General features: G+C 49.2%; 1 protein-coding gene across 1 annotated transcript; it reads right to left on the minus strand.

The window, feature by feature from the left end:
* Positions 1-672: 672 nt before the first annotated feature.
* med29 (mediator complex subunit 29) lies at positions 673-9212 on the minus strand. The gene is made up of 4 exons (XM_078431068.1): positions 8872-9212; positions 6670-6728; positions 4479-4563; positions 673-2080 (listed from the first exon to the last, which is right to left on the minus strand). The coding sequence occupies exons 1-4, from the start codon at positions 9190-9192 to the stop codon at positions 1865-1867; spliced, it is 681 nt and encodes a 226-aa protein (XP_078287194.1). The 5' UTR covers positions 9193-9212; the 3' UTR covers positions 673-1864.
* Positions 9213-14252: the final 5040 nt, after the last annotated feature.

The following is a 14252-nucleotide window of genomic DNA, read 5'->3' on the forward strand; positions in this document are numbered from 1 at the left end:
GTAACTCAGCGGGACAGGCAGCGTCTCTGGAGAGAAGGAATGGGCGACGTTTCGGGTCGAGACCCAAAGGGTCCATCCATTCCTTCTCTCCAGAGACGCTGCTTGTCCCACTGAGTTACTCCAGTACTTTGTGTCTATCTGTGGAAAGATTAAATCACACTGTAGAAACTTTGCTTGTGTCTACTCTAAATAAAATTGAAGGTGAGCTAAACAAAATTTAAAAAAATATTCCAAGACATTGACTGAGTGGATGGGGAGAACTAGGGCCTCCGAGCTTGGCTCGTCAGACCGTTAATTTATACAAGGAGCCACCTTCCCCAAAAGACTGTGGAAGCTGTTCAACCCACTGATGTGTTTATTTATTCCAGGCGGAAGCGGGCTTTTCCCGATCCGGCTGCCTGCCCCTTTCCTGGGGTCATGTCCGTGCCTGGGTGGGGTTAGAGAGGGACTACGCGCTGCCCAGGGTAACCTGGGGGATTTCCGGGACCGCTGGGCACCGCGGGGGGTGGAATGTATCCTGGACAAGGAGTGTAACAAATTGTATAGTAAGTATTTATTCACGAAATGCTGGAGTAACTCAACAGGTCAGGCAGCATCTCAGGAGAGAAGGAATGGGTGACGTTTCGGGTCGAGACCCTCCTTCAGACTAATGTCAGGTGACATCAGTCTGAAGAAAGGTCTCGACCCGAAACGTCACCCATTCCTTCTCTCTTGAGATGCTGCCTGACCTGCTGAGTTACTCCAGCATTTTGTGAATAAATACCTTCGATTTGTATCAGCATCTGCAGTTATTTTCTTACACATAGTTGTATAGTAGTTGATTTAGTATATTTGTTTGTCTTGTATTATGGTGGTGGGTTCTGTTTTGTTTAATTGTATTGTAAATATTATTTTTAACAATTGAATAAATTTTTTGATTTAAAAAAAATGATATGTTTATTAGGTCAGGGTGGAATGAGTTCTGCAGCAAACAGAATTAAGATGCAGAACTGCTTTGATTCAAAGGAATCGTGGAAAAGACTCAAGGGGTTGACAGGCCGACACTCCTTACCGAGAAACAAAGATACTAGAGGAGCAAGATGGACCACTCCGTTGAAATTGCCTCTACTGAAGTGTAGTACGCAAAGGAGTGTAACGTCCGCCATTTTAGTAAGCAAAACCCGCCGTTCACTCTGCCTCTCGCAGTGTAATCAGTGTTGTGGGGGAACAGTATGTGTGATGATACCATTACAATTCAGAATATATTTCATCTATCAATTCACAGATTTTTGTTAAATTTCTTTTTAAATGTTTCTGCAAGTTTCTGCCTACTAAAATGGCCACCGTGACTTACTACGGTTTTTAGGGTGGAGTGGTCTATCTTGCTCCTCTAGTATCTTTGCCGAGAAAGGAGAAGAAAGGATTTAGCTGTCTGTGCCGTCATCCTCAACTGACCACAGTCCTGCCCTCCCAGTCCCACGGGCACTCAGGTAGGTGAGGTGGAAATTGCCTAGGCAATTGCCTAGGTGGATAGGGCACTCAGGTAGGTGAGGTGGTGAGGCGATGCCACTTAGACTCAGAGACAAACGGAGCTTGCTTACGTTAGAGAACATGCAGTATCACTGTGAATGATGGAACAGGACCGCTTATGGCACCGATGCCCCTAACCCCGCTGAGAAAACAGGAACAGACCACAGCTCACCATGTTAACCGTAGACGGGTGGAGGTTCAGAGAACGCATACACCAAACAGGTAGACAACGGAATGGGGGATGCCTTTACATCCCACCACTCACACACGCCGCACCGGTAGTGATATGGCAGAGGTCCATGGAAATGCTAACTCCAGAGGTTCGAGAATCAGACTGTGGACACTGCACTGCGGGTCAGATTTGCCCCTTGCTGGCGATCCTCTTCGAACACTCCAGGAGGGCATTGTGAATGTCTTTGGCGCAGGAGATCTGTGACTTGATCATGCTGAGGTACTGCGTGTAGGACAGGCTCTCTGTCTGCACCGTGTCGGGCTTGGTTGCGGTGGGAACCAGGTTCGGCGAGTGCTTCGCACTGTCAATGCTCTGGGACAGGCATTCGAACGCCAGCCTCTGCAAAGGAAGGCACACGGTCAGCGACGGCAGGAACAGAGACCACACAAAGGCCACAGACTATTCCAGGCGGCACGGCGGTAGAGTTGCTGCCTTACAGCGCCAGAAACCCGGGTTCAATCCTGACTACGGGTGCTGTCGGCACGGAGTTTGTTCGTTCTCCCTGTAATCCGGGTGGGTTTTTCCCGGATGCTCCGGTTGCCTCCTACTCCGAAGAGGTGCATGTTTTGTCGGTTAATTGGCTTTGGTAAAATTGGAAATTGTCCCTAGTGTGTAGGAGGATAGTGTTAGTGTCAGCACGGACTCAATAGACAATAGACAATAGGTGCAGGAGTAGGCCATTCGGCCCTTCGAGCCAGCGCCGCCATTCAATGTGATCATGGCTGATCATTCTCAATCAGTACCCCGTTCCTGCCTTCTCCCCATACCCCCTGACTCCGCTATCCTTAAGAGCTCTATCTAGCTCTCTCTTGAATGCATTCGAGAATTGGCCTCCACTGCCTTCTGAGGCAGAGAATTCCACAGATTCACAACTCTCTGACTGAAAACGTTTTTCCTCATCTCCGTTCTAAATGGCCTACCCCTTATTCTTAAACTGTGGCCCCTGGTTCTGGACTCCCCCAACATTGGGAACATGTTTCCTGCCTCTAACATGTCCAACCCCTTAATAATCTTATACGTTTCGATAAGATCCCCTCTCATCCTTCTAAATTCCAGTGTATACAAGCCTAGTCGCTCCAGCCTTTCAACTTATGACAGTCCCGCCATTCCATTCGGTGGGCCTAAGGGCCTGTTTCTGCGCTGAACTGTAAACTAAAATCTAAACTGTGCAGTCGCCCTGCAGTTGAGTCTAATCCTGCACACACAGAGTGGAGGGACAAGATAGACACAAAAAGCTGGAGTAACTCAATGGGAAGAGTAGGAACGCAGCACATTCCTCTCCCTCCACTCATGACGAAATCGCAACGAGCCTACGACGCTACGCCTCGAGACACAATCCGAGAATCAATGACATCTCTAGATTAATATGGGAACTGACTCCATTTTATATGTCACCAGTTCTTTGTTAGATATGTCAATTTCACATATAAAATTAAAATGAACATACTGTCCATTAGAAACATAGAAAATAGGTGCAGGAAGAGGCCATTTGGCCCTTCGAGACTGCACCAACATTCATTGTCATCATGGCTGATCATCCACAATCAGTAACCCGTGCCTGCCTTCTCCCCATATCCCTTGATTCCGCTAGCCCCTAGAGCTCTATCTAACTCTCTTTTAAATTCATCCAGTGAATTGGCCTGCATTGCCCTCTGTGGCAGAGAATTCCACAAATTCACAACTCTGGGTGATTTTTTTTTCCCCTCACCTCAGTTTTAAATGGCCTCCCCTTTATTCTTAGACTGTGTGGCCCCTGGTTCTGGACTCCCCCAACATTGGGATTTTTTTTTCCTGCATCTAGCTTGTCCAGTCCTTTTATAATTTTATACGTGGAAGTGGAAATGCATTACAACCTTCAGCAACCTCCACATGTTGAAGTTTCCTGAACGTTATCGCTGATGATCGCGGCCGCCATTGGTGGAGCGGGAGCACATGGCCGCTGGCTGGGTGAGGTCACGTGGGGCGCGGGGCGGTGACGTCACCCTTTGTCCCTTATTTGGGGAGTGAGGAAGTTGGCAACCCGATGCACGACTGGTGTAGCTACGCAACGCCAGCGCTGTGTTGCAGGCGGAGCTGCGCTGAGCAAGCTCTGCACTGCTGGTGGAGCTGCAATGGAGCAGGTTTTGACCTGTTTGTGCAGGAAGGAACTGCAGATGCTGGTTTAAACCAAAGATAGACCCCAAAAAGCTGGAGTTACTCAATGGGTCGGAGAGCATCTCTGGGGAAAAGGAATAGGTGACGTTTTGGGTGGAGACCCTTCTTCAGACATGCACTGTAGACGGATCTGTACCATGTAAGTGTTGCACCACTGGTGCTTCCACACTGAGTGCTGCGCTACTGGTAGAGCTGGATCGGTGAGTGCTGCATTGCTGGCGGGTTTGCACCGAGCGAGTGAGGCACTGCTGGTGGGGATTGCTGGAGTAACTGGGAGGGTCAGGCAGCTTCTCTGGAGAACACCCATCCATGACGCATTGGGTATGAGCAGAGCCTGCTCTATCCAGAGTAGACACAAAATGCTGGAGTAACTCTCGGGTCAGGCAGCATCTCAGGAGAGAAGGAATGGGTGACGTTTCGGGTCGAGACCCGAAATGTCACCCATTCCTTCTCTCTCCTGAGATGCTGCCTGACTCTCCGAGCTACTCCAGCATTTTGTGTCAACCTTCCATTTAAACCAGCATCTTCAGGTTTTTTTTCTCCCAACTGTTCTATCCAGATATTAACTTTCAGTTCCACTCACCAGACACAGTTCCACCTGGTCACACAGAGCATAGAATTCCTCTAAACTCTTATCGAAGCGTTGTAATGCGGTATCATTGCTCTTCCTGCAGGGTGAAGGATAAAGTTTGTTATTAGCTGAAATCAGAATACATGCAGCAGACAGTTAACAGGGGCGAGGTTAATTGCTTCCAATGATTCAATGATACATTATTGTCACAAACTACTGTAGTAACTCAGTGGGTCAGGCAGCATCTCTGGAGAAAAGGAATAGGTGACGTTTCGGGTCGAGACCTTTCTTCAGACTTGGTCTTCGAGTCTCGAACCAAAACGTCATCTATTTCTTTTCTCCAGAGATGCTGTCTGATTGGCTGAATTACTCCAACTTTTTACAGTGCCCTCCATAATATTTGGGACAAAGACCCATCATTTATTTATTTGCCTCTGTACACCACAATTAGATATTTGTAATAGAAAAAAAATCACATGTGGTTAAAGTGCACATTATCAGATTTTAATAAAGACCATTTTTATACATTTTGGTTTCACCATGTAGAAATTACAGCAGTGTTTATACATAGTCCCCCCATTTCAGGGCACCATAATGTTTGGGACACAGCAATATCATGTAAATGAAAGTAGTTATGTTTAGTATTTTGTTGCATATCCTTTGCATGCAATGACTGCTTGAAGCCTGCGATTCATGGACATCACCAGTTGTTGGGTGACTTCTCTGGTGAAGCTCTGCCAGGCCTGTATTGCAGCCATCTTTAGCTTATGCTTGTTTTGGGGGCTAGTCCCTTTCAGTTTTCTCTTCAGCATGTTCAATTGGTACAGATCCGGTGATTGACTTGGCCACTCAAGAATTGACCATTTTTTAGCTTTGAAAAACTCCTTTGTTGCTTTAGCAGTATGTTTGGGATCATTGTCTTGCTGTAGAATGAACCGCCGGCCAATGAGTTTTGAGGCATTTGTTTGAACTTGAGCAGATAGGATGTGCCGGACAATTTATACCCCAGTGGTATGAACATTGACTTCTCTAACTTCAGATAGTTCCTCTGACCCTCTCTTTCCCCTCCCCCTTCCCAGTTCTCCCACTGTCTTCCCGTCTCCTACTACATCATATCTTTGTCCCGCCGCCCGGACATCAGTCGGAGGAAGGGTCTCGACCTGAAACGTCACCCATTCCTTCTCTCCTGAGATGCTGCCTGACCCGCTGAGTTACTCCAGCATTTTGTGTCTACCTTAGATAGGATGTGTCTACACACTTCAGAATTCATTATGCTACTACCATCAGCAGTTGTATCATCAATGAAGAAAAATGAGCCGGTACCTTCAGCAGCCATACATGCCCAGGCCATAACACCCCCAACACCATGTTTCACAGATGTGTTGGTATGCTTTGGATCTTGGGCAGTTCCTTCTCTCCTCCATACTTTGCTCTTACCATCACTCTGATATAAGTTAATCTTCGTCTCATTTGTCCACAAGACCTTTTTCCAGAACTGTGGTTGCTCTTTTAAATACTTCTTGGCAAACTGTAACCTGGCCATCCTATTTTTGCTGCTAACCAGTGGTTTGCATCTTGCAGTGTAGCCTCTGTATTTCTGTTCATGAAGTCTTCTGCAGACTGTGGTCATTGACAAATCCACACCTGACTCCTGAAGAGTGTTTCTGATCTGTCGGACAGGTGTTTGGGGATTTTTCTTTATTATAGAGAATTCTTCTGTCATCAGCTGTGGAGCTGCCAGTCCCTTTGCGATTAGTAAGCTCACCAGTGCTCTCTTTCTCCTTAATTATGTTCCAAACAGTTGATTTTGGTAAGCCTAAGGTTTGGCTGATGTCTCTAACAGTTTTATTCTTGTTTCTCAGTCTCATAATGGCTTCTTTGACTTTCATTGGCACAACTTTGGTCCTCATATTGATAAACAGCAATAAGAGTTTCCAGAACACAAGATAGACACAAAAAGCAGGAGTACTCAGCAGGTCAGGCAGCATCTCTGGAGAAAAGGAATAGGTAACGTTTCAGATCGATTGAAGGTAGGTCTTCACCCGAAATGTCACCTTTTCCTTCTTTCCAGAGGTGCTGTCTGACCCGCTGAGGTACTCCAGCTTTTTGTGTCTATCTTCGGTTTAAACCAGCATCTGCAGTTGCTTCCTACACATTATTCCAACAAACAGGAGCACTTGTTTATCAAAAGAGGGATACTCACTGTCCATTATCAATGGTCGTGTTCTGGGACAGGTTTTGGGCCGCAATCCTCATCAGATTCTAGAAGGTAAACACAAACTCCTCTGTAAATAGACAGGTCCAGATACAGCATGAGACACAGCTTTTACAGAACACAATGACAGGCGTCTCCTGCCTGCAAATACGGGATCTATCTTATTGACATGCCCTTGACATGGAGCATCACCTACTGATCCATTAGAGATACAGAGTGGAAACAGGCCCATCGGCCCAACTTGCTCACAGTGACCAACATGTCCTGTCTACACTAGTCCCACCTGTCTGCGTTTGGCCCCTATCCCTCTAAATCTGTCCTATCCTGTCTAATTGTTTCTTAAATGTTACGATAGTCCTTGCCTCAACTACTTGCTCTGGCAGCTCGCTCCATACACCTGTGGCTGCACGGTGGCGCAGTGGTAGAGTTGCCGCCTTACAGCGAATGCAGCGCCGGAGACCCGGGTTCAATCCCGACTACGGGTGCTGTCTGTACGGAGTTTGTACGTTCTCCCCGTGAGTTTTCTCCGAGATCTTCGGTTTCCTTCCACACTCCAAAGACGTGCAGGTTTGTAGGTTAATTGGTTTGGTAAATGTAAAAATTGTCCCTAGTGTGTATAGGATAGTGTTAATGTGCGGGGATCGCTGGTCAGCGCGGACCCGGTGGGCCGAAAGGGCTTGTTCCCGCGCTGTATCTCTAAAACCCACCACCCTTTGTGTGAAAAATGTTATCCCGCAGTTTCTTATTAAATCTTTTCCCCTTTATAATAAACCTATGTCCTCCGGTTCTCGATTCCCCTACTCTGAGCAAGAGACTCTGTGCGTCTATCCGATCTATTCCTCTCATGATTTTATACACCTCTCTAAGATCACCCCTTGTTGTCCTAGGCTTCAAGGAACAGAGTCCCAGCCTGTTCAATCTCTCCCGGTAGCTCAGACCCTCGAGTCCTGGCAACATCCTCGTAAATCTTCTTTGTACTTTTCAATCTGACAACGTATTGTGTATCTTAGAAAAAACGCTTTCCATTCATGTCAAGGGCCAAGCTACACTGAAACACATTCACAAAGAATAGGTTACTATACAGTGTGACAAATCTATTAGCGGTATTGAGAACAGAAACAGGCTCATTGGCCCAACTCGTCTATGACAATCAGGATGGTTATCTATGATAACTCCATTTGCTTGTGTTAGACCCTTATGTCTCTGCCTTTCATATCCAAGTACATGTCCAGATAGACACAAAATGCTGGAGTAACTCAGCAGGTCAGGCAGCATCTTGGGAGAGAAGGAATGGGTGACATTTCGGGTCGATCCCCTCGGCCTGTGATCCCACGCAGTGGATCCCCTGACCTGTGACCCCACACTGGACCCCCTGATCTGTGATCCCACGCAGTGGATGCCCTGACCTGTGATCCCACACAGTGGATCCCCTGACCTTTGATCCCAGAGTGGATCCCCTTGACCCCACAGTGGATCGATCCCCTCGACCCGTGATCCCACACAGTGGACCCCCTCGACCTGTGATCCCACACAGTGGATCCCCTGATCTGTGATCCCACACAGTGAATCCCCTGATCTGTGATCCCACACAGTGGATCCCCTGATCTGTGATCCCACATAGTGGGACCCCTGACCTGTGATCCCACACACAGTGGGTCCCCTGGCCTGTGGTCCCACACAATGGATCCCCTCGACCGGTGACCCCACACAGTGGATCCCCTGACATGTGATCCCACATACAGTGGATCCCTGACCTGTGATCAGAGTGGATCCCCTCGACCTGTGACCCCACAGTGGATTCCCTCGAACTGTGACCCCACACAGTGGACCCCCTTGACCCGACACAGTGGATCCCCTGACCTGTGACCCCACACAGTGGATCCCCTGACCCGTGATCCCAAACAGTGGATCCCCTGACCTGTGATCCCACACCGTGGACCCCCTCGACCTGTGACCCCACACAGTGGATCTCCTGACATGTGATCCCACACACAGTGGATCCCCTGACCTGTGACCCCACACAGTGGACCCCCTCGACCCGTGACCCACACAATGGATTCCCTCGACCTGTGACCCCACACACAGTGGATCCCCTAACCTGTGATCCCACACAGTAGATCCCCTGACCTGTGACCCCACACAGTGGATCCCCTGACATGTGATCCCACGCACACAGTCGGACCCCAGTACCTGGAGCGAGTCCTTGAGCTGCGGGATCAGCAGCTTGAACTTGGTCACCGAGTCGTCATGCTGCAGGGCTTGTTGTTGCTGCTGCTGTGTGAGCGCCGGCTGCCCGGCCTGAGCCTGGGCCTGAGCTGCAGCCAGTTGCTGGGCCTGGGCGAGCTGCTGCTGGGCCTGAGCCTGAGCCTGAGCCTGAGCCTGGGCCTGGACTTGGGCTTGAGTCTGGGCTTGGGCTTGGGCTTGGGCTTGAGTCTGTGTTTGTGGCGCTGCTGCTGCCGCCGCCACCACCTGCTGCTGCTGTTGTTGTTGTTGGTTCAGCGGCGCCGCCATTTTCCCCAAGCCCGCAGGTCCCGCCACCCAGAGCCCCCCCCCCCCCCGCTCTCCCATTGGCCTCCCGCCGCGTCAATCATCCAGCTGGGCGGGGCCACTGATCACTGCACCGCCCTCCACACGTGCCGTGCCCCTCCACACGTTCCCCCCCTCCCTCCACACGTGCCGTGCCTCTCCACACGTGCCGTGCCTCTCCACACGTGCCCCCCCACGTGCCCCCCTCCACACGTGCCGTGCCCCTCCACACACGCTGTCCCTCCACACGTGCCCCCCCTCCATATGCGCCGTGCCTCTCCACACGTGCTGTGCCCCTCCACATGCCCCCCCCTCCACACGTGCCTCCCCTCCTCACACGCCCCCCCTCCACACACACTGCCACTCCACACACACACACCGTGCCCCTCCACACACATACCGTGCCCCTCCACACACATACCGTGTCCATCCACACGCACACTGTGCCCCTCCACACCCCTTCACACCCGCCGTGCCCCTCCACACACACCGTGCCCCTCCACACACACCGTGCCCATCCTCACACGCTGTGTCCCTCCTCACACGTTGCCCGGCCCGCTGAGTCCCGCCAGCCTAGACCCTCACAAAGCGCTGGAGTATCTGTATCTGTGTCTGCGTCTTGATGTATCATCACCATCACTGGTCGTCGCATACGTTAGGAGGGTCATGTGCCAAGTCGCAATTAAATATTAAAGTGGGCCTTAAATGTCAATGTCTCAATATCGATTGTTTCCAACTCGGTCTTGAAGGTCTTAACGTCGGGTGCAGTGCGAATGTCACGGTGGAGAAGATTCCATTTGCGAATTGTCTTTAGTTTCAGTGAATACCTATAAGTCTTTACTTTTTAGATTTTTAGATTTAGAGATACAGCGCAGAAACAGGCCCTTCGGCCCACCGGGTCCGCGCCGCCCAGCGATCCCCGCACATTAACAATATCCTACACCCACTAGGGACAATTTTTACATTTGCCCAGCCAATTAACCTACATACCTGTACGTCTTTGGAGTGTGGGAGGAAACCGAAGATCTCGGAGAAAACCCACATAGGTCACGGGGAGAACGTACAAACTCTGTACAGACGGCGCCCGTAGTCAGGATCGAAACTGAGTCGACGGTGCTGCATTCGCTGTAAGGCAGCAACTCTACCGCTGCGCCACCGTGCCGCCATGATGTTGTATTTGAAAACCCCCCATTTGCCTGGTCTTTGGTTGTCTGGATGAATTTGCAGATTGAAGATGACTCTTGATGTTGCTTGGAATAAACCCGTGCGTTTCTTTATAGATGGTCATCAGGTCTTGAAGAGTTTCCCACTCTAGATCAGCAAGGATTTTAGTGATACAACGGTGAACCTTGCAGCTCCATTTTGAATTTTTTCGAACTTGTCCCCATCTGTTTTGTGTTGTGGAGCCCAGCAATAGACAATAGGTGCAGGAGGAGGCCATTCGGTCCTTCGAGCCAGCACCGCCATTCAATGTGATCACGGCTGATCATTCTCAATCAGTACCCCGTTCCTGCCTTCTCCCCATACCCCCTGACTCCGCTATCCTTAAGAGCTCTATCTAGCTCTCTCTTGAATGCATTCAGAGAATTGGCCGCCACTGCCTTCTGAGGCAGAGAATTCCACAGATTCACAACTCTGACTGAAAAAGTTTTTCCTCATCTCAGTTCTAAATGGCCTACCCCTTATTCTTAAACTGTGTGGCCCCTTGTTCTGGACTCCCCCAACATTGGGAACATGTTTCCTGCCAATACTCAAGTTTGGGTCTTATCAGTGTCTTGTAGACTATAGAATTGGTTCTGCTGTTACAATAATAAATATTTCTCTTCAGTAATCCCAGCATTCTGTTAGCCTTGGTGGTTATTTGGTTGATGTGAGTAGACCATTTCAAATCACTGCTAAGTTCCACTCCCAGGTAGGGATGAGTTTCACCTCTTCCAGGGTGGTGTGCCCCATCTTGTACTTCATGGTAACCAGATTCCTCCTGTGGGTGACTCTCACACTGAAGCACTTAGAAGAATTGAAAGACATCTGCCAATCTCCTTCCCATTTGACTAAAGAGTAACTCAGCGGGGCATGGAAAACCTGGATAGGTGTTTTTTACAGGTTGAGACCCTTCTTCAGTCTGAGAGGCGATGATCTGTGAGACAAAAGGAACCAGGGGAGAGGGAATCTAGTTATGGTTTAGTTTAGTTTATTGCAGAGGTCGGCAAGCTATGGCCCGAGGTCGGCAAATCATCTGGCCCCCAATCATCTAGACTACCGCCATTTTTTCCCGTCATCTGGATAGCGGATGGCGATAGATGTGGCCCGCCATCCGGTCACAGACATAGGTCCTGGACCATATGCAGAACAAGGTTGCCGACCCCTGGTTTATTGTCACGTGTACTGAGGTGCAGTGAAAAGCTTTTGTTGCATGCAGTAAGACAATACATGATTACAATTGAGCCGTCCACAGTGTACAAATACATGATAAAAAGGAATAGTTTAGTGTAAGATTAAGTCCAGTAAAGTTCGATCAAAGATAGTCCAAGGGCTCCAATGAGATTGAAAGTAGTTCAGGACCACTCTATGGTTATTGGCAGGATGGTTAAGTTGCTTGATAACAACTGGGAAGAAACGGTCCCTGAATCTGAATGCGTGTGTTTTCACACTTCGATACCTTTTTTGCCAATGGGAGAGGGGAGAAGAGGGAATGTGACTCGTCATTGATTATGCTGCTGGCCTTGCCGAGACAGCGTGAGATGTGAATGGAGTCAATGGAAGGGAGGTTGTTTGCATCATTTTTTAGAGATACAGCGTGGAAACAGGCCCTTCGGCCCACCGGGTCCGCGCCGCCCAGCGGTCCCCGCACATTAACACTATCCTACACACACTAGGGACAATTTTTACATTTAATTAACCCAGCCAATTAACCTACATACCTGTACGTCTTTGGAGTGTGGGAGGAAACCGAAGATCTCGGAGGTCACGGGGAGAACGTACAAACTCCGTACAGACGGCACCCGTAGTCAGGATCGAACCCGAGTCTCCGGCGCTGCATTCGCTGTAAGGCAGCAACTCTATCGCTGCACCGCCGTGCAGCCATCTGTTTGTGTGATGGTCTATGCTGCATCCACAATTCTCTGCAATTTCTTGCGGTCTTGGATGGTGCTATTCTCCAAACCATGCTGTGATGAATGCCAATAAAATGCTTTCTACGGCGCATCTGGAGAGGTGGGCGAGAGTTGTTGGGGACAAGCCAAACTTCCTAAGCCTTCTAAGGAAGTAGTGGCGTTGGTGGTCCAAACCAGTGAGAGAGGGAGGGTGTTGCAGAACACTCATCGGAGAGAGAACTTCATCCCAGTAGCATTTTGTGTCTATCTTCGGTGTAAACCAGCATCTGAGGTTCCTTCCTACACACATTGCTGCACTGCATGTCTCCTCCTGGTGTGCCTAATTTGAAGTTCTCCTCTCTGATGCGAGTTCTGCAACACCTTTTCTCACCGCTTCGAATCTTTTCATGCCTCTAATTTCCCTCTCCCCTGACTCTCAGTCTTAAGAAAGGTCTCTTGACCCAAGGCCCTCAAGCAGATTGGTTCTTTTTCTCCCTAGTCAAGTCAAGTCAAGTTTATTTGTCACATACACATACACGATGTGCAGTGAAATGAAAGTGGCAATGCCTGCGGATTGTGCCAAAAAAAAAAAGAATTACTGTTACAGCATATAAATTAAAGTTAATACAGAGAAGACAAAGTTTAGTCCCTGGAGTTATAAAAGTTAACAGTCCTGATGGCCTGTGGGAAGAAACTCCGTCTCATCCTCTCCGTTTTCACAGCGTGACAGCAGAGGCGTTTGCCTGACCGTAGCAGCTGGAAGTCCGTTGCTGGGGTGGTAGGGGTCCCCCATAATCTTGCTTGCTCTGGATCTGCACCTCCTGATGTATAGGTCCTGCAGGGGGGCGAGTGTAGTTCCCATGGTGCGTTCTGCCGAACGCACTACTCTCTGCAGGGCCTTCCTGTCCTGGGCAGAGCTGTTCCCAAACCAGACTGTGATGTTGCCGGACAGGATGCTCTCTACAGCCCCAGAGTAGAAGCAGTGAAGGATCCTCAGAGACACTCTGAATTTCCTCAGCTGTCTAAGGTGGTAAAGGCTCTGCTTTGCCTTACCCACCAGTGCGGCAATGTGCGTTGTCCATGTCAGATCCTCTGTGATGTGGACTCCCAGGTATTTAAAACTGCTCACCCTATCCACAGTAGCTAATCTGAGCTCCCAGCCAGTGAATCATTTCCCCCCTGTCTTTTTATGCAGGTGACTGTGTATGCCTAACTAAAAAGATACAAAGTGCTGAAGTAACTCTTAGAAAGAAGAGTCACAAGTGTTTTATTGTAATATATCCCAGATAGAACATTGAAATTCTTACTGAAATTCTTCCTTGAGAAGAACCGCAGATGGTGGTTATCACACATAAGGACACAAAGCCCCCTCTCTCATCAGGCAAGAGGGGCAGAAGTGTGAAAACACACACCTCCAGATTCAGGGATAATTTCTTCCCAGCTGTTATTAGGCAACTGAACCATCCTATAACCAACTAGAGAGTGGTCCTGACCTATCTACCATCTCATTGAAGACCCTCAGACTACCTTGCACTAAATGTTATTCCTATTGTCCTGTATCTGTACATTGTGGACCGCTCGACTGGAATCATGTAGTCCATTGACCGACTGGATAGCACGTAACAAAATAGCTTTTCACTGTGCCTCGAGAATATAACATATACAACAGGGCAGCACGGTGGCGCAGCGGTAGAGTTGCTGCCTTACAGCGAATGCAGCGTCGGAGACTCAGGTTCGATCCTGACTACGGGCGCCGTCTGTACGGAGTTTGTACGTTCTCCCCGTGACCTGCGTGGGTTTTCTCCGAGATCTTCGGTTTCCTCCCACACACCAAAGACATACAGGTATGTAGGATAATTGACTGGGTAAATGTAAAACAATTGTCCCTAGTGTGTGTAGGATAGTGTTAATGTGCGGGGATCGCTGGGCGGCGCGGACTCGGTGGGCCGAAGG

This window comes from Rhinoraja longicauda, chromosome 41 (assembly GCF_053455715.1).
Source record: "Rhinoraja longicauda isolate Sanriku21f chromosome 41, sRhiLon1.1, whole genome shotgun sequence".
Taxonomy (NCBI): domain Eukaryota; kingdom Metazoa; phylum Chordata; class Chondrichthyes; order Rajiformes; family Arhynchobatidae; genus Rhinoraja; species Rhinoraja longicauda.